Source organism: Cricetulus griseus, chromosome 7 (genome assembly GCF_003668045.3).
Source record: "Cricetulus griseus strain 17A/GY chromosome 7, alternate assembly CriGri-PICRH-1.0, whole genome shotgun sequence".
NCBI classification, from domain to species: Eukaryota; Metazoa; Chordata; class Mammalia; order Rodentia; family Cricetidae; genus Cricetulus; species Cricetulus griseus.
The window spans coordinates 72,384,646-72,407,087 of NC_048600.1; the positions used below are offsets into that span (position 1 = coordinate 72,384,646).

At 46.5% G+C, this 22,442-nt stretch overlaps 1 protein-coding gene and 1 pseudogene across 4 annotated transcripts; one reads left to right on the forward strand and one right to left on the reverse strand.

The window, feature by feature from the left end:
* Positions 1–137: 137 nt before the first annotated feature.
* On the forward strand, positions 138–14,739 carry LOC100771043 (SH3 domain-binding protein 5-like). Of its 4 annotated transcripts, none has more exons than XM_027427389.2 (7): positions 138–264; positions 729–1,339; positions 7,548–7,610; positions 7,760–7,888; positions 11,142–11,303; positions 12,289–12,462; positions 12,929–14,739. In XM_027427389.2, the coding sequence occupies exons 2-7, from the start codon at positions 1,157–1,159 to the stop codon at positions 13,394–13,396; spliced, it is 1,179 nt and encodes a 392-aa protein (XP_027283190.1). In that variant the 5' UTR covers positions 138–264; positions 729–1,156; the 3' UTR covers positions 13,397–14,739. The 4 variants fall into 4 exon arrangements, with proteins under 4 accessions (XP_027283190.1, XP_027283191.1, XP_027283192.1 ...); XM_027427390.2 differs by having other exon boundaries at positions 158–274; XM_027427391.2 differs by having other exon boundaries at positions 258–392.
* LOC113836855 lies at positions 10,641–10,744 on the reverse strand (annotated as a pseudogene).
* Positions 14,740–22,442: the final 7,703 nt, after the last annotated feature.

The window sequence follows — 22,442 nt, forward strand, 5'->3', positions numbered from 1 at the left end:
CACCTAGACTCGGTGGGGGTGAACTGGAAGCTAGGAAAGGCGACGCTGGACATAGAGCGGCGCCATCTTGTACGGAAGCTGAAAGACAGCATTCCTGAGCCCACACGGGGCAATGCTTGTCAGTGAGGAAGGGAGGGATTGCGTTTCTACGTGATGGCGTATTTCCCTTTCCTCTCCGCCGGGGCGTGTTTTGGTTGGACAGTCTTGTTGCGGGGAGGGAGGGGGGAAGATTGTTTGCTCCCTAGACGCTCCCCGCACAGCAAGGTAAACTGAGGTAAAGCCGGGAAGGGGAGTTTTTGCTCTTGGTCGTATGGGATGGCGTGGACTCAGACCTTGGGACTGCGGCAGAGTGTGGGATTGGAGCGTGGAGGCTCAGACGGTCCGCAGGGCTGGTGAGGCGGGGGTGAGGGTTAGAAGGTGAATTGCTAAGCTGGGAGGGTGATGGGGGACCGGCTGGAGAGAGAGAGGATGTGGATGAGAGGGTGGGGGCTCAAGTCTGGAAGGTGCTGACTAGGGAGAGACTGGAGTGAGAGGAACAGGGACAGGAGCAGAGCGGACCTAAAGTCCTTGAGGCCCGAGGAAAGAAGTTGAGGTGGGACTGGTCGGACTACACAAGTGTGTGTTGGGGATACAGTGGTGTCTTTGGGAGACCCAGGACGTGGAGGAGGCTGCTGGCCAAGGTTCCGATGCTGACATCATATGTAACTTGGCCTTTGTTTCTCCTGCAGCTCCCCAGAGGCTTGTCTCTTAGCCTCTGCTCGGACTTAGCCTTCTCTCCATCTGCCACCACAGCCTGGAGGTGCTTGCCTCCACCCTCCCGAATGGTGCTCCTCTTCGCAGGCCTCGGCCCAGGATCCAGGCCCCCTTTGCTCCTTGGTTTGGAGCTGTTGCTGCTGGGGTCTCTTGGTGGACTCCCAGTGGTGGGGTGCGAAGAACTTTTGCACACACGAGGCTTTAGTTACAGGGACCTAACCAACACTTTGAATCTCAGCCTCTAACTGAGGGTGAGGCTCTTCCTGTGCCCCTTATTTTCTCCCTTTGAGAAGAGGAAACCCTTCTGTTTGACATCCAAAGCCCAGGAAGCCTCAAGCTGGGGCCCTGGTCCCAGCATGTCAGCCCTCTCTTGTGCATAGGGCTCTGCCCTCTTCCAGCCGGCATGGCTGATTTCAAAAAGTCTCCAGGGGGCCGAGAGACTCCACAGGGGGAACTGCGGCCAGAGGTGGTAGAGGATGAAGTCCCTAGGAGCCCTGCCGCAGAGGAGCCTGGAGGAGGTGGAAGCAACAGCGGCGAGACCAAATTGTCCCCTAGAGAGGAGGAAGAACTGGACCCTAGGATACAGGTGAGAACACTGAGTGGAAGGAGTGGGAGGGAAGCCCAGATTCCAGACTTGCTGAAGAGCTGACAGAGGAATGAGGCCTTAGACTTACTCTCTCACAGTGGGCTGGGATGGGGAAGGAAAACAAGTATGTCCACAAAACATTGAGGTTTGTCGTGTTAAGTGCCAAAAGAAGTGCTGACGGGAGAGCCGGAGTGCTTGGGGTATGCTGGATGATGATACACTTTAGGGCCTAGAACCATCGCTTGTTCTGAATAAGCAGAGGGACTGGTAGCCCAGATATCTTGCATGTACTCGAGGTGACTGAGATTGGGAGGCAGTTTTGAGACTAAGTAAGGGGATCTTTCCACTTTTTCTGCCTTCTCAGCAATGTCTCTCAGAATCTAGTTGTGAGACCTTTCAGGTATTAGAAAGGCACTGTAAACCTTGGACCTGTAAGAAAATTCCTGTCTGTCTCTATTTTCTTTCTTTCTTTCTTTCTTTCTTTCTTTCTTTCTTTCTTTCTTTCTTTCTTTCTTTCTTTCTGACAGGATTAGCTGTGTAGCCTGTCTGGGAACTTGATTTTTAGACCAGGGTCACCTAGAACTCAAGAGATCTGCCTGCCTCTGCCTCCCAAGGGCTGAGATTACAAGTGTTCACCATCATGCCCAGCAAGAAATCTCTTATATTGCAAGGATTTTGATCAATTGGGATCAGTCATTAATACACATTCCTAGTTCTTAGAATTATGGATTTACCAAAAGAATGGCAGAATAATTTATTGTCATGGAATGTGCCAAGTTCTGCCATTGTTTTGGTAAGACAGGGAGATGGTTGTATAAAAGACAACAGGGAAATAGGTATGAGGAAGACTGGTCATTGTGAAGGAGATGGATGGCTAGGTTATCTGTAGTGTTTCAGGAGGACTCTATGGTGAAGTTTCTTGGGCAGATAATGGCCCGAATGTGCCTGTGTGTTTGGGGCCCAAGAATGCCACTTGGGTAGGTTGTATCTCTGAGGTTCTGTTATTTGGGGCCATGATTTAGCTCCTAGGTAGCCTGAGCATCCTAGAGTTTGAATTCTTGGGCATCTCTGTCAACAAACCTTACTGGATAATGACAACAAATTGCAAAGAAAGTCAAGCTGGTCCTAGGTGTGTGTGTGTGTGTGTGTGTGTGTGTGTGTGTGTGTGTGTGTGTGTGTGCAGTAAGGCTCCTCTTGGGCTGTATGTGTGATTGTAATGGAGCATTAGTGAGCTATTTTCTGGCATGAGTCAGTATTTTATTTCTGCTGTACTTCATGGTGCTGAATTGAAAACAACTCAGCTTCTCTTGCTCATTCTAAAGATTTGTTCTCACTGAAAAAATACATTAAAAAAAAGTCTTGGAATAGACATTCAAGCAACTTCAGCCTCGTGATTTGTGATTTTTGAGAAAGTTAACTTTTTTGAGCTTCAATTTGTCTGTAAAGTGCGGGATTTGATTTGTCTGATTTGCGCAGCTCCCATTCACTGTGCACAGAAGTCTAGAATTCTTTCCTTTTGCCAGTGCTTTTGCTTGTTTCTTTGGTAGACTTTATAGATTGTTAAGAAGGAGCTCTCTCTGTTCCTTGAGGAGAAGGGCATATAACACTTCATATACCTTCCTGAAAGACCCCTTGTTCTGCTCTGGAAAAGCCTTCTCTCCTGGCTTTCTCCATCAGCCTCTTGTTCTGTGTACTTTCCCAGTAATCATGAAGGCAAAGACAGCAGAATGAAGAGGCACACTCATGTAAGCTGCACTGCCCAAAATGTAACCACCAGAGTCTCTATGTAAATATAATCAGATAAAATAAAAACCACAGTTCTGTACTGTAGTGATGGTGCTGATGGGACATTTCTGCCATCACAGTTCTGTCAGGTGGGCTCTGGGAGTGTTGGAATACCTGAGGATGCATAAGGTCTGCTTTGCCTCCAGTGAGCTTGCAGTGTGACTAGTACTAGAAGGGCAAACGAGACCCTTGTTTCTCTTGCTAAGCTGTATAGCACTTAGTGGAGGGTTGTAGGCTGCCCAGGGAGGGAAGGTCTTACACTCTGTCTCATTTAATGACACAGGCACAGACAGGTCAGTTCTTCAGCCTCACCAGGGATTTAGAGTTTGCCGTATGGAAAAAGCAGCTGATGGTGGAGGCCACAACATTTTGTATTCTTCTGGGTGCTGAGGAGGTGAGGTTGTATGCCATTGAAGTTTGTTTTAGTGTTGATATGACATGTCTTGAAAATGTGCTTTAGCCCTTTCAGGGAGTGTCTATTTAATGTGTCTCCATTAACAGATCCATCAAAATCCACTAGGGAGTTTTAAAAAACATTTTCATTTACTCTGCTGAATAGGATAAGATGTGAAATTAAGGCACAGCCAGGGCCGAGTCCACTAGGCAAAGGGTAGCTCAGAAGCAGGGCTCTGACCTATTTTGGAATGTTTTGAATTTCTCGGAAATGCTTATCCTCAGGGTGAGGCTTCCTAATGTAGGGCTGGGTTTCTGTGGCTGACAGGCAGGTAGTTCATGTGTGTCGTCTGGTGGGATGTCTCTGGAAGTAGACTAGCCCGTACCTGCCTCTAGTATGTGTTTGCCCTTTCAGAAAAGGCTGTGTCTCCATCAAGGTTTCATTGGATCATTGGAGTTCCTCAAGTCCTCCAGCTTTTGGAAAGAGGGTCTTAGTGGATGGAAGTAGGGTTTGCTGGTCAAAGGAGTTAGCAGTGCTAGGATAGGCCTGGCCCCCTCTCCAGTTTTCTCTGTCTCCTTGTTTTTTTTTGTTTTGTTTTTTGTTGTTGTTTGTGTTTTGTTTTGGTGAAATAGTGTTTGATGTAGTCCAGGATGGTCTTGAATTCACTATATAGCTCATGCTGACTTTGAACTCCTGATCCTTTTGTCTCTGCATCCCAAGTGCTGGAATTATAGGTATGTGCCGCCATGTTTGGTTCTCCTTCCTTTTTGATGGATACATTTTTTTTTTTTTTTAAAGCTATGTTGGACACACTCGCTTTACTCCCCATTCTTCAGGGTGACTTTGCAATCTTAGTGTTCTCATCTTCAGGTGTTGGTTTAACTCTCGAAGTACAGTCAGCATCATCCCGGCCCTATTACTCATCATCTGCTTGGGCCTTTGGTGGTTTGTGGAAGAGGACCATGAGCATCCAAGGGTGGAGCAGAAACATTTGTAGTCAAGCACCCATGCTTTGACTCAGTGGCTTGGCATTCTGGAAATGCACTCAGAGTGCCCCAAGAAGGTCATCCTCCTGCTAGCTGCTGGCTTTCTGATGGATGATGCATGCTGACTCAGACCCTGTCCTCCCCGAATTCCATTTTCGCTGAGTGCCAGGAGTTCCTGGTGGAACAGGCCAAATGGAATGTGTTGCTGACTGCCCACAAACAGCAATTTGGGTGCTCAGTGCTTTGCCCACTGTGCTTTGCCCTGATGCTTCAGCTTGGCTGTTCCTCCCTGCTTGCCATATCCATCCATCTGTGGGGGGGCTTCTCTTTGTTCTGTTTGAGCTTTGTGAGCACTAGTTAGACTTATCAGTAGGCCCTTTCTCTTTCTTTCTTTCTTTCCTTCCTTCCTTCCTTCCTTCTTTCCTTCCTTTCTTCCTTCTCTCTGTCTGTCTCTCCCTCCCTCCCTCCCTCCCTCCTTCCCTCCCTCCCTTCCTTCTTTCCTACCTTCCTTCCTTCCTTCCTTCATTTCTTTTTTGAGACAGGGTTTCTCTGTGTAGTCCTGGCTCTCTTGGAACTTGCTCTGCAGACCAGGCTAACTTCGAACTTTTGAGACAGGCTTTATCCTATAGTTCAGGCTAACCTTGAACTTGGGATCTCTCTGCCTCAACTTTCCAAGTGTTGGGGCTACAGGTGGGTACCACTGGAATTGGCAGCAAATAAATTTTTTTCTTTTTGATTGCAAGGAGTGCCATTGAGGTGCTAGTTCTGTTGAGCTCACAGATTTTGATATGTCTGCCTCTGCCTTCCAAGTACTGGGATTAAAAACATGAACCACCATACCCAGGCCTGTTTTTACTTTTTAAAGGTGTGGTTGGTAGCTCAGTGTGGTGGTACTGATTTTTAATTTCAGCACTATAGATACTAAGCCAGGAGGATCAAGAGTTTTGAAAAATGGCTTTTGGAGAATGAACCATTCCATGTGAGCTCACAGCATTGTTCTGTGACTGGCTGTATCGAGTACAATCAGCTTGATTCATGGTTCTTTTGAGGTAGGCTATGCACAGTTTCATGTCCTTGTTCCTAGTTCCACTGTAGGTCTCTGCATTTGTATTATTCTTTTTATTTTATTGGATGCTTGGGAACAATTTCCTGTACTTTTAGTTTTTCAGTATTTTTTCAAAGTGTATACTCCTGTGTCTGCATTATAGAAATAAATGAGCTCTTTTATTCCAGCACCCCTCCACCACTGGGTTGCTAGAAGGGCCAAGCAAGGTGAATGGTAGCCAACCAACATCACATCTACGCGGATGGGGCAAGATGGTGGAGTTGCTGTTCAATGCCTGTCATGGATGAGCAGCAGGCAGACTGCATGGGCTGGTGGAGGCAGTGCCTGGAGCTGAGCCCCTGCCCTGTGGAGCCTGTTGCTTATGTACCTGGCATTTCCACATGCAGAGCCCTTGGCACAGCCCAGCACCTTGAGGAGTATCCTCAGATTATCAGGATCTGGAATTGGATGTTTTTTCTTAGGCAAGGGGGAATAATTTGTGGCCAGCACCCTTCCCAGTTCCCTGCCCAATCACTGAAAGATCTGGGTGATTCCATGCTTTTCTCTCAGGCCCAGGGACCAGTGAGACATTCAAACTAGTAGGTCTAGTGATTTTTCTCTGAGATTCCTCCTTCCCACTACAAGATCATTGCACTGGGGGCTTCTGAGATGACTTAGTGGTTAAGAGCATGTATTCCAGCACCCTGTTGGGCAGTCCATAACCACCTGTAACTCCAGGGGAATTTGATGCCTCTGGCCTCTACAGGCACCTGCACTCACATGTGTACCCCTTCCCCCATACTCATAATTAAAAAAAAATAGATAGATAAGGAAAGTTGTACTGCATTGGATGGTATCTAGTCAAAAAACCTCTTGGAACCCTAACCTGGTGATGATCCAACAAGCCCTTGTGTTTCTGTGTCCTGCATTTCCTTGGGGTCTTTCCCCTCTTCTTCCATTTAGAACACAGTAAATAGCTTTTGCTTCTGTTTCTGTGGTCCCTCCAAGCTTTCCTTCCGTTGCTCAGATTTGCTGTCTTACATCACAAACTGAGTGGTCCCACACTCTGGGGACTTGCTTTACCATTGGCATCTATTTTCTGCTCTTCCTATGGTGCTTGTCTCACTGGTCTTTATTCCTGCCTCTCACCTTGTCTCCCTGGAGCATGTGCTCTCCTTTGCCTTCTTGCTGGGAAGATGTGCTCTAGGCTTCTTGCCCCGGCTTTTTCTTGCCCGGTAGATGACCCTACTGCCTATAGGGCACCTGTGACCATCTTCATACAGGTTTACTGTTGCGAGAGCCCTTTGCTCACTGATGTGAGTCACCACCTCTGTGTGTGCTGTATTCTATATTCTTTTAAAAGATTTATTTATTTTATGTATGTGTTTTGCCTGCATATATGTATGTGAACCCATGCAATGTCCTTGGAGGCCAGAAGAGGACCCTGGATCCCTTGGAGCTGGAATTGCAGATGGTTGTGAACTACCACGTGGGTGCTGGGAACTGAACCTGGTACCTCTGCAAGAGCAACAAGTAGTCTTAAACCCTGAGCCATCTCTCCAGGCCTCATGTTCCACATTGTTCTCAAAGTACTGAGCAGTAAGTATGCAGTAAGCATGAGTTGAGTGAGTGGCCTCCTGGCCCAAGGAGGAGAACCCTTTCCTCATCAAGAAGAAGTGGTTCATCCTGGTGGAGAGCGAGGCTCACCTCCACTTGCTCTCTGTATGGTAGAACTGCATTCCATGAACTGCAGTTTCCTCATCCTTGCAATGGGGTCTGACTACTCAGTTAAGAGGAACTGTGAAGAATACATGAGACTCTCCCCTGGCATAGACAGGGTGCCATTGGAGCAGTACCTCCTGCACTTCCTTGCCCTTTTCCAAGTGACTCACTTTGCTCCCCAGTCTGCTGGGACTTTCTGTCTGTTTTTCCTCCCTGCCTAATAGAGTGCACTTGAGGCTACTTGCGTCTGTTCTAACTCCCACCCTTCTTTGGCAGGAGGAGCTGGAGCATCTGAACCAGGCTAGTGAGGAGATCAACCAGGTGGAGCTACAGCTAGATGTGAGTGTCTCATTCCTCACGCCCTCGGGTTGGTCTCTGGAGATGTCTCCATTTGTGTTTTCCTAGATTGAGACAGTGGTAGAGAAATGGGTGTGTCTGAGAAATGAGCTTCTGAGATCTGTATGCCTGCTTTCTATCTTCCCTCCCAGGAGGCCAGGACCACATACCGGAGGATCCTTCAGGAGTCTGCAAGAAAGCTTAACACACAGGGCTCTCACTTGGGGAGCTGTATTGAGAAGGCCCGACCCTACTATGAGGCTCGACGACTGGCTAAGGAGGTATGCCTGTGTTTCTGCCACTGTGACAAATACTAAGACCTTAGGGAGGAAAGGGATTATGTAATTTACACTTGCAGGTCACAGTCCATCATTGATGGAAATCAGAGGAGCAAACCAACCAAGAACTGTAACAGAACCATTAGGAACCCTCCTTGCTGGCTCACTTGAAGGCTTATACTCAGCTAGCATTCCTATATAGTTCAGGACCACCTGTTCAGGGAATGTGCTACCCATAGTAGGCTGGGCCCTTTTACATCAATTAACAGTCAAGTCAATGCCCTACAGACATGCCCACAGGCCGATCTGATCTGGACAATCCCTCCGCTGAGATTCTGAGATTCCGAGATTCCCTAGGCTGTATCTAGTTGACAGAACCAGGTAATAGGGCAGTTTGACCTACAATCAGGGAGGGCTTTCTACAGGTCTATCTCTGGACTCTCCAGACTGTGTATGTAGTGGAGAATAAGAGCCTGTGAGTTGAGGAGGTTCTTAGAGTTGTAGGAAATGGGTTCAGGGGGCCAGTGAGATGGCTCAATGGATAAACGCTCCTCCTGCCATGCCTGATAACCTGAGTTCATTCACTGGGATCCACATGGTGAAAGGAGAGAACTGACTCTTGTGTATTGTCCTCTGACTTCCATATGCATGGTGTGGTGTTTGTGCTGACACACGCACATACACACACATATAAATATGTAAGAAAATGGGTTCATGGTCAAGAAATGGTTGTGTGGAGGCATTGGGTTTGCAGGGAAATTTGTTCAGTGTCACTAATGACTTCATTCTTTCTATCCTTCCTTCTCCTCTTCTCTTCTCTTCCTCTTCCTCTTCACTTCCTTCCCCTGTCTTCCCCTCTCCTCTTCTCTATTTCCTTGGGCTGAGATCAAACCCAGGGTCTTGGGAATACCATACAAGAACTCTACTGCTGAGTTCAACCCACAGGATGTCTTCTGTGTTTAAGTAGTTAGGATTCAGGGTATGCCTAGGATATCCACTCTGACATCCTATAGTTTTCTTTGTTTCTCTCTTCCTCTTCCTTCCCTCTCCTCTCTCTCCCCTCCCCTCCCTTCCCTCCCTGGCTTTGGTCCTTCCTTTTAGAAACAGGGTCTCTCTATGTAGTTCTGGTTGTTCTGGAACTCTACTGAGATCAGTCTAGCCTCAAACTCAGAGATTTGCTTGCCTCTGCCTCCTGAGTGCTGGGATTAAAAACAAGGGCTACCACACCTGGCTCAATAATTCGACTGCTGTTTTTTTTTTTTTTTGTCATTTATTATATCAATATTTATTATTATTAATGGGAATTAAATATGTGACCAATATGGATTCTACACTATATTACCCACTTAGGTATATATAATCACCATGCTATATTCAAATTTCATTACAAAATTTCATCCAGCCCTGTCATTTTCCACTTATATTTTGCATATGAGAACCACTTCTTAGTAACTTGCATTTTTTCAGAGTTTCATTTTGAACCAAATTTGAATTTGATGACAAGAGAATTTCTAATTATATATGAATTAAACAAAATATAGAAATAGTAAGGTGGGAAGCTGATGTTCTCTACTCCTCTCAGCAGCCTGTTTTTTGCTCTCCAGATTCTTAAATTTGCATATATGATAGATTTAGCTTTAAATAGTATAAATTGATAATTAACATTCATTTGAAAACAAACACATAAACTCTGCTCAGGAAATTTTATATTTATTTCTTCTTTTGTTTATACAATTTTATTCACACTGCTAAATTTGGTAGAGTTGTCTTTTTACACTAATACCTTTTATAAATTTCATTTAAAAAGTCTGTTCATGCCCTAGGGATAGATCCTGGTTCCATCGACAGGGTTCCCACAAGGTGTCAGGGAGGGGGAGGGGGAGAGGGAGAGGGTGGGGGAAGAACTGGTGGGTATGTAAAATAAATTAAAAAAATAAAAAACCTCATTTATTCTACAATCTATAACAAAAAGTTTGATTTGATAATTTATGCCATTCACTTGGTCAAATGTGCAAACTATTCCTGTTTTTAGAGAAGTACAGGAGATTGATGAGGTTATATTAGAAGTCTGACTTTTAAAAAAGTATATCCATGCAGAATTTGATGAGTTGAAATCCTTGAACTGATTCCTGATTCATGTAGTTTCTTAACCCTGTTTGTGCCCAGTGTATGTCATACCAACCCTAAAAGCGAGTATGTTTGTTGCTATGAATCTGTGTTTCTTTGTATGCTATAAGCAGCTAATCATGTATTCTTCCCTTTACTATTATTTCCAAATTTTGCCTTTTTTTGTTTTAAAAACTACTTTCTTGTATAAACAGGGTCATATAATATGTGCTATCTTTGTTCCTTCATCTTACCTGTGTTACTGTGTTATGACATAATAGCAAAGCTGTAGACAGTCACCTTCTGGGGATGAAGTGCTTTGTGGGGCTGGAGAAATGGCTCAGTTAAACACTGTTTTGCTACTGAGCCACACACCTAGCCCTGTATTGTACTTTATAAGCTCAATAGCTATTTTCTTTTTGAGACAGAGTTTCCATGTAGTCCTGTCCTGGAGCTTATTATGTCCAACAGGCTGGCCTCAATCTTAAACTCACAGAGATCTGCCTTCCTCTGCCTTGTGAGTGTTGTTATTAAAGGTGTGTGCCATCATGCCCAGATGTGCTGTTTCCATTTGTAAGACATGCTCTTTTAGTCCATTTCCTGTAAACCTGGAAGCTTGTGTTTGCTTCCAGGTTTTAGCTTGGCTAGTACTGGTTGAATATCCCTTATCTTAATTTTGGATAGAGGATGTATCAGATGTTAAACTGATAACAGATGTTATGCTTGATCTTAGCCAGTGAGCTGAGAAGTGGTCTTTATCTTAATTTTGGGCTAAGAAGTATTTTAGATTTTTTTCCCTAGATTTTGGAATATGTGCCTATATATAATGACATACCTTGGAGATGGCAATTAAACTCAAATAGGGAATTCATGTAAATTTGATAAACATCCTATACATATAACCTGATAGATGTAAATATTTTTATTTAATTTGTTTTTATTTATGTGTATGTATATATGTTAGTCTGGCTAGATTTCATGTGGCCACCATGCACTGACATTATCTTAATATTTCTACATTTCTTTTTCTAATCTGTGTCTATCCTTAGTGTGGTTTGAGAAATGAAACTGACATTATAAGAGGGTCTTCCTCTTTCTCTTGTCCTTAGCCCTTTGAGGGCTCTCCGTCCTGATGGCCCTCTCCCCACAGGCCCAGCAGGAGACACAAAAGGCAGCATTGCGCTATGAGCGTGCTGTGAGCATGCACAATGCTGCCCGGGAGATGGTCTTCGTGGCTGAGCAGGGTGTCATGGCTGACAAAAATCGACTGGACCCTACATGGCAGGAGATGCTCAACCATGCTACCTGTAAGGTAAGGGTCTGCTAGGAGGTCCCCTTCACTGCTCCTCCACTCTCCCGTTTCCTCTGGGTGGGGCGACCCATGAGCTTCTTCCAGACAGTGACTCTGGATTCAGTACTTAAGTGTTAGGTTCCATCATGTGACTCCTTTTTCCCGTTTCCAGGAAGTTTCCCTTCACTGGTCTTGCACTCTGCCAGTGTATCTTGGAGGTTTAATTTGTGTACCATTTCCAGGTTCCTAAAAGTAGACTGGGAATTCGGGCACCCTGCCTCATTCTGCCTCCTTCAGCTTGTTCATGGCATGTATTAGCTCCTGGGTAGTGGGTGACTGTGTCTTTCAGTTTTTGGGATGCCTAGAGAAGACACTTTGTCCTATTGTGGGCCTTATGAATGAGTGTAGGTGTGTTGGCTAACCATAGGAATGGGAGTACCCTTGGGGTTGACTGGTTCTGGGAGACAAGGTAGCTGAAGCCTTCTCCTGTTTCCTGGTTACATGCTGTTGTGGGCTACACACAGATAGGGAGGGTGTGGAAACTAGGAGAAGCCAGCATGCCTCTGTGGCTTTCCACAGGCAGTGCCTTCTGTCCCTGACCCCTAGCCATTGGCACTGAGGGGTCCCTCAGGATTATTTGGTTGCACAGTTGCAGTGTGCTTGAGGTATTCAGCCACTCCAGCTTAGGGAATAAGCTGGCTGTAGCACCCTTCCATGGTATCAGCAAAGCTGGTGGCAGGTCATATAGGTGGTGACAGGCAAGACAGTGGGGAAGAGTAAAGACCTTGTGCTTGAGGTCTGTGACCAAAAGAGATGGGAAGAAGCTTGTGTTGTCCCTGAATGCCTATTGTCTCACTTTGTAGACAACAGGGGTGGAGGAAGGACTTCGCAGAAAATGCTATTCAGGTTCCCCCAGGGCAGCGTATATATTGGCAGCCTAGGGCTGATCCCAGGGATGTATGTGTGCCAGCTCATTGATGTGTGTCCCCCTCCCAACCTGGGCCAGGTAAATGAGGCAGAGGAAGAGCGTCTTCGAGGCGAGCGGGAACATCAGCGTGTGACCCGGCTGTGCCAGCAGGCTGAAGCTCGGGTCCAGGCCCTGCAAAAGACCCTCCGACGGGCCATTGGCAAGAGCCGACCCTACTTTGAGCTCAAGGCCCAGTTCAGCCAAATCTTGGAGGTAGCTAAGCGGGGAGAATGGGCAGGTAGAGGGAGTGCTGGTGTGCTTCTTTTATCAGTGCTGGGGGCTGATGAGGGTAAAACCTTGCTAGACTAGCCAGTACTCAAAATGATTCTGCAGGAGTGAGAAGCTGGGGTGAGTGGTTTATGCTGGTCATTGATCAAGAAGCAAAGTTGGAATGGGGAAAGTGAGAATTGATGGAAGCTGGGAATGGGGGAAAACCAGCCAGATGGAGAGGAAGAATGGAGAGAAAGGGAGGAGGAGCCAGTGGGGTGAAGACCTGGGAGAAAGGCTGGGTGGGGCTCAGGTCAGGAGGGACATTCAGAGGGTATAGTGGAACTGGAGAAAGTATTGCAGTTTAGAGGTGCTGAGGCCATCTGGGGCCTCTGGGGTAGCAGGCCTGACCTTGGGGAAGAGTGATGAATGGGTTCAAGACATCTTACAGGTTACCTGTCTCCCTCTGCAGGAGCACAAGGCCAAGGTGACAGAACTGGAGCAGCAGGTGGCACAGGCCAAGACCCGCTACTCAGTAGCTCTGCGTAACCTGGAACAGATCAGCGAGCAGATTCATGCCCGGCGCCGGGGCTTGCCTCCTCATCCTCTGGGCTCGCGGCGATCTTCCCCTGTGGGGGCTGAAGCTGGGCCTGAAGGCATTGAGGATGGGGACAGTGGGATCGAAGGGGCAGAGGGTGGGGGCCTGGAGGAGGGCAGCAGCCTTGGGCCTGGTCCAGGCCCAGATACGGACACGCTGAGCCTATTAAGCCTTCGCACCGTGGCCTCTGACCTGCAGAAGTGTGACTCAGTGGAGCACCTGCGTGGCCTCTCGGACCATGCCAGTCTGGATGGCCAAGAGCTGGGACCCCAGAGCCGGGGACGCCGGGGAAGTGATGGTGGAGTCAGAGGGGGCCGGCACCAGCGCAGTGTCAGCCTGTAGCATTGTGGCCAATGTGCTGGCTTGACTTCTACTATGGGCAATCAGGGCCCCACAGGCCTTTTTCTCCTCGAGTCCTGTCTGCCCCAGATTTGGTCTGCAGCCTTCCCTGGGCAAGGTCAGCTGTGTCTCAGTCCTGTCTCCCTAGCTTTCTCACAGTCCCTTCTTTCAGGAGGCAGCTCTCTCTTTGCCTTACCCACACCCAGAAGGCTTGCGCTCTGGCCCTGTCTCCTTGTCCCCTCCTGGCACTTGAGTCTCTCTGATGCTCTCTGATTTCCTCTTCTGACCTGACTTCTATCTGTCTGGCTTTTCCCCTCAGGGAACTTGGTCTAGAAGACACAGAAAGGTCACATGAGAACACATGTCCTAGCCCAAGTGGTTGGACAGGTCCTCACCTGTTGACTACTGGTACTGTCTTCCCAGAAGGCAGCTCCCCAGGGTGCCCTGGGTATGCTGCTGAGTCCCGGCAGCCTGTGCTCTTGTCCTGTCCTAGCTTGCCTGTGAGCAATGTGTAAAATGTCCATGTGCCTCTGGAAGACACCACCTTCTGTCAGTGCACCCCTTGTGACCTTAGCTGCTGTTCTGTGTCCATAATTCAGTGTCAGGTGGGGGAGCCAAACCCTGTTATCAATGCGGCGATTAGGACCAACTCCAAATGGCCCCTGTCTGTGTGGTTTGTCTTCAGTTGGGCTGGGCCCTTATCATTGCCAAGGTGCTAGTAGCTCCCTGATGGGGTCTATGCTGGAGGATAGAGACATGAGATTCTCAAGGCTGAGACCGTGCCAACCCCACCTGCCCCCTTGTGTGGCTCTGGGCTTGGTTTTTTTTGGTGGAGGTTGAACTGGAGCTTGGCACCCTCCTCCAGGGTGGCATTAGGGAACTTGGTGCTCAATTGCTCTCTATCGCTCTTCCTCACACCAGATAGTACCTACTCCAGGAACCTCTGGGAAGCGCTTTAAGCATGGCTGCAAAGCCTCCCTTTTGTGGGAGGAGTTGACCTGAAGTGAGGGGTCCCAGCCTCAAAGATCACCTCTGGGTGCTGGTGCTCCTGGGTTGTATGAAGGGAAACCACAGCAGATCTTGGTGCCTTGGAGGAGCTGCTGACCTCCTGCCCCACCAGGAGGATGGGGAGAGTGCTCACCCAGGGGTGGGAGAAGAGGGCCCATGTCTCAAATGGGATCTCCCAATTTTCAGGTTTGAGGATGGTCACAATGAGAACCTGTGGGGTTTGAGGTGGCTGTTCAGAAAGAAGAGAAATGAGGACACGAGTGTGTGAGTGCATGTGCTGGTGTGTGGGAAAGGGTCAGTCCTGGTTTATTTAAATAAAATAGTTTATGTAACAGTGATGGTTACTGTCTGTTGAAAGAGGAGTGAGGGTGAGTTAGAGGGCTCTTTAGACCATGCAGCCAGGAAGTCAAGAGTATACACACCAACTCAGAAGAGGGAAACAGGTGCCAGCTTTTGGTGGTCACACATAGGTGGACAAGGCTGGGGAGAAGGGGGTGTTGTGCAGTAATTAGTGCCAGGGGTGGGCTTGCGGCAAAGGGCCCGCATAGTTGGAGTGGCCACTGTTGGAGCTAAGACTCTAGAGCGTTGACATGACACATAGTATCCTGGATGTGTTTGCACAAGGAACTGGAGGGATCAAATTAGGGATGCTTGATTATTAAGTATGGCACGGTGCTGAATCTTGTATTTTCAGTAGACCGTGGGCTCTGTCTACTGCGATATCATGACATATTTACATAGATAGTGACTCCTGAGTTGGAGCTTGTCTGGTTATAGGTGGGAGAGGTCTGAGTATATTTAAACAAGGGTGAAAGATGCCTATGAGACATCAGGTAAATCAGGTCCACAAGGAGCCATGGAGGTGAAGATTGGGCTGGAGCTGAGCCTTGCCACTCCCCAGTGCCTTGTAAACAGATGTGGCCCACTCTGCAATCCCATCATTCAGGAGGCGAATGAAGGAGGATCAGAAGTTCAAAGTTACCTTCAGCTACATAGTGAGTTTGAGGCCAACTTATGCTACATAAGACTCTCAAAAACAAAGCCATGATCAAAAGGCTTTGGGCTCCATCACATGTGGGGCATGCTAGAATTTAAACTGGATTGAGGCCAGCCCAGGAGAGAAAGAGAATTACCAGTGTGGTGGGGCTTTCAATGCCAGGGAAGGGCAGGATGGAGGCCAAAGAGGAGAGGTACAAACAGAACAGTGAGCCGGTGCACACTGGGTATCCAGGGCCATCAGGAGCCAGTACAAATGAACACTCACTGTACCTTTTGACAGGCATTGTCCAGGTCTAACTTTGAGGCCACCATCTCTGATCTGTCAGGAATACTGTGAGTGCACGGCTTACATCTTTGGGTGGACACACTTAAAAATCAGTTGTGTAGATTAGAGGTGTGGAATGGGGTGTTCTGCTGGATGTAGTGAAATAGTTACTATAGTTAAGCTTAGTGGAGTGTTTGTATGGTTATATTCTCTTTTTTTTTTTTTTGTTTTTTGTTTTTTGTTTTTCGAGACAGGGTTTCCTCTGTGTCGATAGCTTTGGAGCCTATTCTGGCACTCGCTCTGGAGACCACACTGGCCTCGAACTCACAGAGATCCGCCTGCCTCTGCCTCCCGAGTGCTGGGATTAAAGGCGTGCGCCACCAACGCCCGGCAATATTCTCTTTTTTTGTTAAAAACAACAACCTGAAGTGAATCTTAGCAAACTTAATTCCAGTTCTCAGGAGTGAGCTTTTGAGGTGGTGCTGGCCAGCCCCTGGGGATGGGCAGGGACCTCAGAGGAGAATGCTTGGGCTCTTTCCTTGTAGTTTGGTCTTGGCTTATTCACCTGCCAGATAAGGTAAGTGAGCAGAAACCAGGAAGATCAGAAAATGGTATTTCCTACAAACGGAAAAAAAATAACAGCTTCTTCTGGGGTTCTCCCCTCCAGCAAAGTCCTGCAAAGGTGTGCTCCAACTTTGCTAACAATGGTGCTTTTTACCTAACCAGTGTATCTCTAACCGGACACACCCACTTGTGAGATCTCAAGATCTCATCCTCATTTCCACACTGTCATACTACGTTATGGGGGTGAGTTCTATATGGTGTCTTCTCTAGAAGGACTGGGGCTTCAGTCTCCTCTATGCTGAGCATGCACCCTGCACCTGGTAATCTGTAAAGGTGTTTTTGCTGTTTGTCCCTCTTGCAGCTCAAACCTACAGCTGTCGACTTGATCTTCACACGGGTTAAGAGATCAGTATTGAGCAGTACAAAGCCCCAGAGTCAAGTCTTCAGTCTTTTGGGGAAATCTCAAAACTGCATCCCAGTGCAGCTGTGTGTAGCATGGATGCTACAGTGACTGTTCCTCATGACTCTTGTTGATTCTCTGCAGGTTCAGATGTGTAAACCCAAACCCCTGCCCTTGTGCATGACAAGAAAATGTTATGCAGACATTGCATTTTCTTCTCTTGGGTGAATTTGACAGCTTAACACCTGTAACTTGGAGCACGAGGGTGCTTCTCCGGCTGTCAGTCATGCTCTACATGCAGCAAGCAGAAGCCACCTGAAATCCGAGATCCCTTGCATTCTGACCATGGCTCTGACCTGAAGGTCTGTGTGCACATGAATGAGTTACTCAGCTCACAGTCCCTGTTCCTGTATGCAGAGAGAGGGCTGGACTAGGTAGCAAACCTCAGGTAGGCACTGAAGACTAGACCTTGTGGGCATGTGATGGGTGATGTAAAATAGCGAATGAATGTGGTCATACAGAGAATGGGGAGGGACAAACTGGGAAGACAAAGTCCAGCTTGGAGTAGCAGTGGCTGCTGAAGATTCAGCTTTTTTGTGTGAGGCGATGCTTGTTGGCATTGAGTGTCTCCTTTCCTGGGGCAGACAGGTGGTACTCACTACACAGTATGAAAACAAACCAGCAAGCAGTTAATTTGTTGAAGTATAACTTGGAGAAAGGGGTTGTCAAGTTGAGTTTCTTTCCTAAGTAGGAAAGAACATTCTAGACCTAGGTAGGATGCATTGAAGGAGCAGGGCCCTAGGGTTGAGAGAAGGGGATTTCACCTGCTACCTCATTGTGAAACTCTGTGTAGGCCACAGTCTATCTTTTTTACTCTTTCGAAAATAGATGAATGTATTTTGAAACAAGAAGATATTGTCTACTTGTTGGGGGAAAAAAAAACCACATACTTTTCATCCACAAGCATGAAAAATGTTCAGATTGCATATTGCTACTAAAAAGGCTAACTTCCTGGCTACCTTAGATTAAAAATATAGCTGAGGGACAATGGTTTGCAGGCATTTGAACATTCTCTTTTATAATACTGAGGTTTGAACCTGCTGAACTCAAATGATCTACTGCTGAGCCACACCCCCACTACCCACCACTGATGTACTCATCGAGCTCCACCCTCAGTCTGCCTAAGCATTTACATTAGGAAAATACTAGTTCAGATTCCAAAAGTAACAACTGCTTATAAAAAACCCAAACAAGACAATGAAATAGTGAAGGATCCCTGTCCTCTGTGGCTCATCCTCACATCATTGTGTGGTTTATTTGGGTCCTGGCTTTCCAAATCTTTTCTTCCACATAGTTGCAAAATTCACCTCCATTTGGCTCATATCACACCGTTTTGTAATCTGCAATTAGATTTCATATGTCTTTGACATCTTTACAAGTTGGCTGGACATATTTCTATCCTTAGACATCCCTTTATGATTGAATGTGGGATCTCAGTGCTGAAACTGAAGCAGAAGGATCAGAGTTCAAGGTCAGCATTGGCCACACAGTGAGTTAGAGGGCTACCTGAGCTACAGAAGAACTTGTCTTCAAAAACTAAAGCCAGGGGCGGGCGTTGGTGTCACACACCTTTAATCCCAGCACCCATGAGGCAGAGGCAGGTGGATCTCTGTGAGTTCAAGGCCAGCCTGGTCTCCAGAGCGAGGGTCAGAATAGGCTCAAAGCTACATAGAGAAACCCTGTCTCAAAAAACCAAACCAAACCAAACCAAACAAAACCCCCTAAAGCCAGGGTCTAGAGAGATGGCTTAGCAGTTAAGAGCACTGTGAATGAGTGTGTGTGTGTGTGTGTGTGTGTGTGTGTGTGTGTGTGTGTGTGTGTGTATGGGTGCTGGGGTGAGGAAGCAGCATAAATGCCACAGCTTGTGTGGGGAGTCAGAGGGCAACCTGAGGGAGTGGGCTGTCTTCTACCATGTAGATTCAGTATATTGAACTCAGGTCTTCAGGTTTGGTGGCAAGTATCTCTAAGGCTGAGCCATCTCACTGGCTCTTCTGGCAGGATGTTAATATACCTATATGGAAATACAGTCTCAGTCATCCTGATAAATTTATAGGTGGTACTCTCTTTGCTCCCATGAGTAAGTCATTTATCAGCCTATGTCATGTGGGTGGAGCAGGACAGATGTCCTCCCAGGTACAAATGGAATAAAAAACTACTTACCCTCTCAAGGCAAGGCACAACCTGAAAAAAGTTTTACACTGTATTGGAGTGACTTACAGCAGGACACAGGCTGAAATTAACACACAGTATTTTTTGTGAGATTGCCAGAAAAGGTCTGGGAGTGGTGAGACCTGCCTGACCTCAGGTCATATATATTTTGGCCTTAAGCCTAGTTAATTGTCTTTTAGCATTCTTACTTGAAATATTTTCATGTAAGAGAAATACTAACTCTATGCCTTCAACTTCACAGTAAATGTTAATTGTGCTGCTGTTTTAGGAGGCTTCAACCAGAGTCTAGAGTGAAGGGTTCTTTTTCTTCCCTATATCCCTATAAATCTCCAAATCTTCCTATCCTGCCTTAGTGCCTTAGCCAGGGTTGCTATTGCTGCCATGAAACACCACGGCCAAAGAAACTTGGGGAGGGAAGGGTTTGTTTGGCTTATACTTCCACATCACAGTTCATCATCAAAGGAAGTCAGGACAGCAACTCAAGCAGGGGAGAGACCCAGAGGCTCTAGCTGATGTAGAAACCATGGAGAAGTGCTGCTTACTGACTTGTAACTCATGACTTGCTCAGCCTGCTTTCTAGAACCTGGGACTACCAGCCCAGGGATGGCCCCATTCACAATGGGCTGGACCGGCCCCCTATCAATCACTAATTGGGAAAATGCCCTAGAACTCCATCTTATGGATGCATTTTCTTAAATGAGGTTCCCTCCTCTCAGAGGATTTAGTTTGTGTCAAATGGACATAAAACTTTCCAGTACTCCTAGGTTAGCTTATTTAAATTTTATTTTTATTTATGTGTGTTTCTGTGTGTGCCAGAAGAGGGCACCAGATCCCTTGGAACTGGTTACAGGTTATTGTGAGTGGCCCTGTGTAGGTGTTGGGTACTAAACTCACATCCTCTGGAAGAGCAGCATGCATGCTTAACTGCTGAGCCATTTCTTTAGCCCCAAGTTGGTCTTTTTTAATTGATATATTGGTTTTGAGTGGCAGAACCTAGCTTCTTGAGGCTCTCAGGTTCAGGCTTGATGGAACTCTAAAAATAAACAATATCCTCTGGTAGCAATCGAAGAGAATGCAAAGTATGTTTGTGCACCAGCAGAGGAAACGAGCCTCAAGATTTGTGTGATTAGCTGATAGAAGATCCCTTAGGGAAATGCCTAGTGACCTGCAGCATAAACAGTGCCTACTATACACAACCACACTAGCTTTATTAGTCCTGCTTATCTTTGACTTGCCTTAGGTTCCTAGGCGTAGGGCTGTTTCTGAGGCTTACTGAAATTCCTCAGCTGTTGACATTCAAGAGGTTTATGGGTCTGGTGTCAGAGAAATCACTGATAAGTGGAGTTTTAGACAGGCCCCACCCTCTGTTGGCTTCAGTGGTGTTTGATATTTAATACTGTAACAGGAAGCCAGACCCCTTGAGAGAAATAGAGTATGTAGTATACAGAAGGCATGGGGGAGAGTAGTCACATTCCTGGAACATCTTTACAATTTTCCCTGGAAGGTCTAGAGAGATGGCTCAGTGGTTGAGAGCACTGGCTGCTCTTCCAGAGGACCCGAGTTCAATTCCCAGCACCCACATGGCAGCTCACAACTGTCTTTAACTGCAGTTCCAGGGGATCTGATACCTTCACACCAATGCACATAAAATAAAGTTAAATAAATTATTAAAAAATATGAGGTTTTCTTTATACACTTAGGGCTTTTATAAAAAAAAGATTGCCCAAATTAAACAACAACAACAACAACAACAAACCTTTTTCCTGGAAAGAAGACCAGGGGAGGAAGAGGACCGGGAGAATGTGCCTGGGGATTTGCCTGTGAATTCCACAAGACACATGCCTGGAACACGGCCAGCTCGAAACATGCCATTTTTCAGTCAAACAAAATTTAGTTGCTCAGTATGGATCTTTCATGTTTTGTGGGATTTTTGTTAACTATTTCATTTTATCATGTGTTTTTTTGTCTGCATGTATATCTGTGTACCATGTGTGAGCAGTGCTCATGAGTCCAGGCCAGAAGAAGGTGTTGATCCCTGGGAACTGGAGTTACAGATGGTTGTTCCCATGCAGGTGATGGGAGCTGAACCCAGGTCCTCTGTTGAAGCATCTCTCCTTCACTTATTTTTTGTTTATTTAAAAAGGATAGATGTGTGTGTAGTGTGTGTATATTGTATGTGTCTATCTCCCTCTGTGTGTGTGTGTGTCGAACATTTGTACATGAGTGTGGGTGCTTTCAGAGGCCAGGAGAAGGCATCAGATGTCCTGGAGTTGGAGTCAGAGGCAGTTGGGAGGTACCTGATGTGGGTGCTGAGGACCCAAGCAGGGTCCTCTGCAAGAGCAGAGAATACTCTTAACAACTGAACCATTTCTCTAGCCCCTGTTTATTTTTTAATGAAATGTGTTGGATGTCTCTGAAGTTATGTTCAGGTGACTACAGAGCCCAGCAACTGCCTCTGTTATTGATGCAGAACATAGTAATATTATTGGTATTTTTTTTTTTTTGAGACAGGGTTTCTCTGTGGCTTTGGAGGCTGTCCTGGAATTAGCTCTTGTATAGACCAGGCTAGTCTCAAACTCACAGAGATCCGCCTGCCCTGCCTCCCTAGTGCTGGGATTAAAGGCTTGTGTCACCACCATCCGGCATATTATTGGTATTTTAGCACATATACACACGCATATATTTTGAAATTTTGGAAATTTAGTTGTATTGTCAAATTTGGTATTAAAAAGCCTCCCATTGTACTGTGTTGAGAAATTAACAGCTGTATTGGTCTAGACACAGTTAAACTTATTCCCTTCCTTCCCACCACCTGGTACACTAAATACTTGCCTTGTCTACGTGAGTTAGACTACAGAAGCTAGTATTTCATTCTCTAAATAATGAAGAAAACATTGCTGCTTTCTGGAAGACTCTCTTCAAGATGTCTGTGCCTCATGGGATGCGCTTTTTCAGGGCTGGGCATCCAGTGCCTACGTCGCAGTGAACTGCAGCCCTCTTGGGAACTGACAGGAACAGAGGCCTCACAGGCTTGTCTGCACCTACTTGGAGTTGTTTTCATTCTCCCTGGGCTGGGGATAAAACAAGTGGGTTTTCCTCAAAGGGCTGCAGGTGCTTGCTGTCCTCAAACGTCCTAGAGGATTTTCTTGAATAAATGCCTCTTCATCTGCGAGATGTACAATTTCAGAGATGGCCGTTTGGCTGTTGATCAAAATAGTTTCCCCTGACTCAGCTGACCTGTCTTGGGAAGTGTGTGCACAGACTCCTGACACTGCCATTGTACACACGGAGTCCACCTTTGTAAACAGGAGCTTTATTGTCCATGGAGTACTTGTGCCAGCTGTTTTGAATTCCTTTCATCCCTATGATCATTTTTGAGGACATTTGAACCATAAGATAACTTTGGAAAGGTCTTATAACTTTGGAAAAGTCCACTCATGTTCTACACAAGCCAAATGGACATATTTGAGATAAGAAAAAAAAAAGACTTAAATTGGGTTGGAGTTGTACACCTGAAGCCAGGCTGAACTCTGGACATATCAGCAGCTTTACTGGCTTTGGATCAAAGTGACAGCCTGCAAAAA

Bases quoted from the DNA above. Each gene is read 5' to 3' on its own strand.
- LOC100771043 (XM_027427389.2), top strand. From the start codon at position 1,157: ATGGCTGATTTCAAAAAGTCTCCAGGGGGCCGAGAGACTCCACAGGGG. The intron at 1,340-7,547 runs GTGAGAACACTG...CTTCTTTGGCAG, and splicing joins AACTGGACCCTAGGATACAG to GAGGAGCTGGAGCATCTGAA. The intron at 12,463-12,928 runs GTAGCTAAGCGG...CTCCCTCTGCAG, and splicing joins AGTTCAGCCAAATCTTGGAG to GAGCACAAGGCCAAGGTGAC.